We start from the raw sequence: 1,942 nt of genomic DNA on the forward strand, positions 1-1,942 counted from the left end.
CAAACATCAATGTCGGAAATAAAAAATCTATCAAAAATCGACTTATATGTTTGCACGAGCTCCTATACAACCAACACTAAGAATAGATAGATATCCAAGTTAAGTTAAAGATTTCGGAATGTACAATTACGTATTATATCCTCTATATTGTTTCTATTGTTTTTATTTCCCCTCCACTTTCCAACTACATTTCGTCCCTTTCCATGTCATCTTTTCTTGGTTGGTAGTAGTCCTATTTGTCTTACCTTCCAAACACGTCAACCTATAAACCAGATCCATAAAACACCTCTATCCTAACAATAAGGCACCCACTACTTTTATTAATTTTCATCTTCTTTTTCTCTTTATATTCCAAATTTTAACTCCGCTCATTACATAAAACCACCTAAGCAATTTCATTATTTCCACAAAAATGTCCAAAACTTTAGTAGACGAGTGTCGTGGCGTACTTCATGTTTATAGCGACGGTTCCATCGTTCGCAGTGCAAACCCAGCTTTTAACGTCCCAGTTCACGACGACGGCACCGTTTTATGGAAAGATGTCGTTTTTGACTCAGCTAACAATCTTAAGCTCCGGCTCTATAAGCCAGCTAATTCAACAAAAGGCTCTAACCTTCCAGTTTTTTACTACATCCATGGTGGTGGCTTCTGCATCGGCTCACGCACATGGCCAAACTGTCAAAACTATTGCTTCAAGCTCGCTTCTCAGCTTCAAGCCGTTGTGGTTTCCCCTGATTATAGACTTGCCCCGGAGAATCGGCTCCCGTGTGCGTTTGAAGATGGCTTCACGGCTGTTAAGTGGCTCCAACAACAAGCCGTGAGTAGTAAACGGGACTCTTGGTTGAACGACGTGGCTGATTTTAGCCGGGTTTTTATCTCTGGTGACTCGGCCGGTGGTACGATGGCTCACAATTTGGCGGTTCGGCTTGGATTTGGTTCGACCGAGTTGGAACCGGTTCGGGTTAGGGGTTATGTTCTGCTGGCACCTTTTTTTGGTGGAACGGTTCGAACGAAGTCGGAAGCTGAAGGACCTAAAGATGCTTTTCTGAACTTAGAACTTATTGACAGGTTTTGGAGGCTTTCAGTACCGATTGGAGAGAACACGGATCATCCACTTGTGAATCCATTTGGACCAGTTAGTAAGAGGTTTGAGGAGATTGATCTTGACCCAATTCTGATAGTTGTTGGAGATAACGATTTGCTTAAAGATAGAGCAGAGGAGTATGCAAATAGGCTTAAGGATTTGGGTAAAAATATAGAGTATGTTGAATTTGAAGGACAACAACATGGGTTTTTTACTTTTGATCCGAATTCTGAACCGTCTAAAGAGTTGATGTTGGTCATCAAAGGATTCATAGACAAGTATTAGGGGAATGTTTGAGAGCTTCAAACATCACTACAACATGCAAATTTTCTTTACTGTATTACTTTTCAAGATATCTTAAATCCAGTATCAAAATCTGTGTTAATTGTAGTAATTTGCAACATAACACACGAAGTATATTATTGATAACTCCACCTGTGCGGGGCCCGTAAGAGTTGCAAATAGTTGATTTGTAATGAGTTTTATGAAAAGTGTGTTCTCCTATTTCTTGTTGTTATCCTTTCTATATAGCCGCTTCAATTTAATTCGTATTTAAAGTCTAACAAAGTTTATTAATGTGATTATTTGGAATTGGAGTCGGCTCTTAAGGATAATTGAAATCAAATTTTAATGGGAGATCTTTGATTGTAATATTGTCCAATTGTATGCTCGAATTGTCACCAAATTTTATTTATTAAGAAATGGTATTTAGTGGTAAATTTGGTGAACAAAACAAGTTTCTATTAATATTTAAAAGATAAAATTCGAAAATATCCTTAAATATATTTGTGTGAATTGTAATTTTTGAACATGTTGTTGTCGAAATCGAAGAGCAGAGATAATGATCTGAACTTAAGT

General features: G+C 37.7%; 1 protein-coding gene across 1 annotated transcript; it reads left to right on the forward strand.

Moving 5' to 3' along the window:
- The first annotated feature begins 235 nt into the window (after positions 1 to 235).
- On the forward strand, positions 236 to 1,588 carry LOC127101618 (probable carboxylesterase 15). The gene has a single exon (XM_051039079.1). It carries the CDS (start codon positions 413 to 415, stop codon positions 1,367 to 1,369), a length of 957 nt encoding a protein of 318 aa, XP_050895036.1. The 5' UTR covers positions 236 to 412; the 3' UTR covers positions 1,370 to 1,588.
- The last annotated feature ends 354 nt before the right edge of the window (positions 1,589 to 1,942 follow it).

This window comes from Lathyrus oleraceus, chromosome 7 (genome assembly GCF_024323335.1).
Source record: "Lathyrus oleraceus cultivar Zhongwan6 chromosome 7, CAAS_Psat_ZW6_1.0, whole genome shotgun sequence".
In the NCBI taxonomy this organism is placed as follows: Eukaryota; Viridiplantae; Streptophyta; class Magnoliopsida; order Fabales; family Fabaceae; genus Lathyrus; species Lathyrus oleraceus.

What these genes read in the sequence shown, in the direction of transcription:
- LOC127101618 (XM_051039079.1), top strand. Translation starts at nt 413, where the DNA reads ATGTCCAAAACTTTAGTAGACGAGTGTCGTGGCGTACTTCATGTTTAT.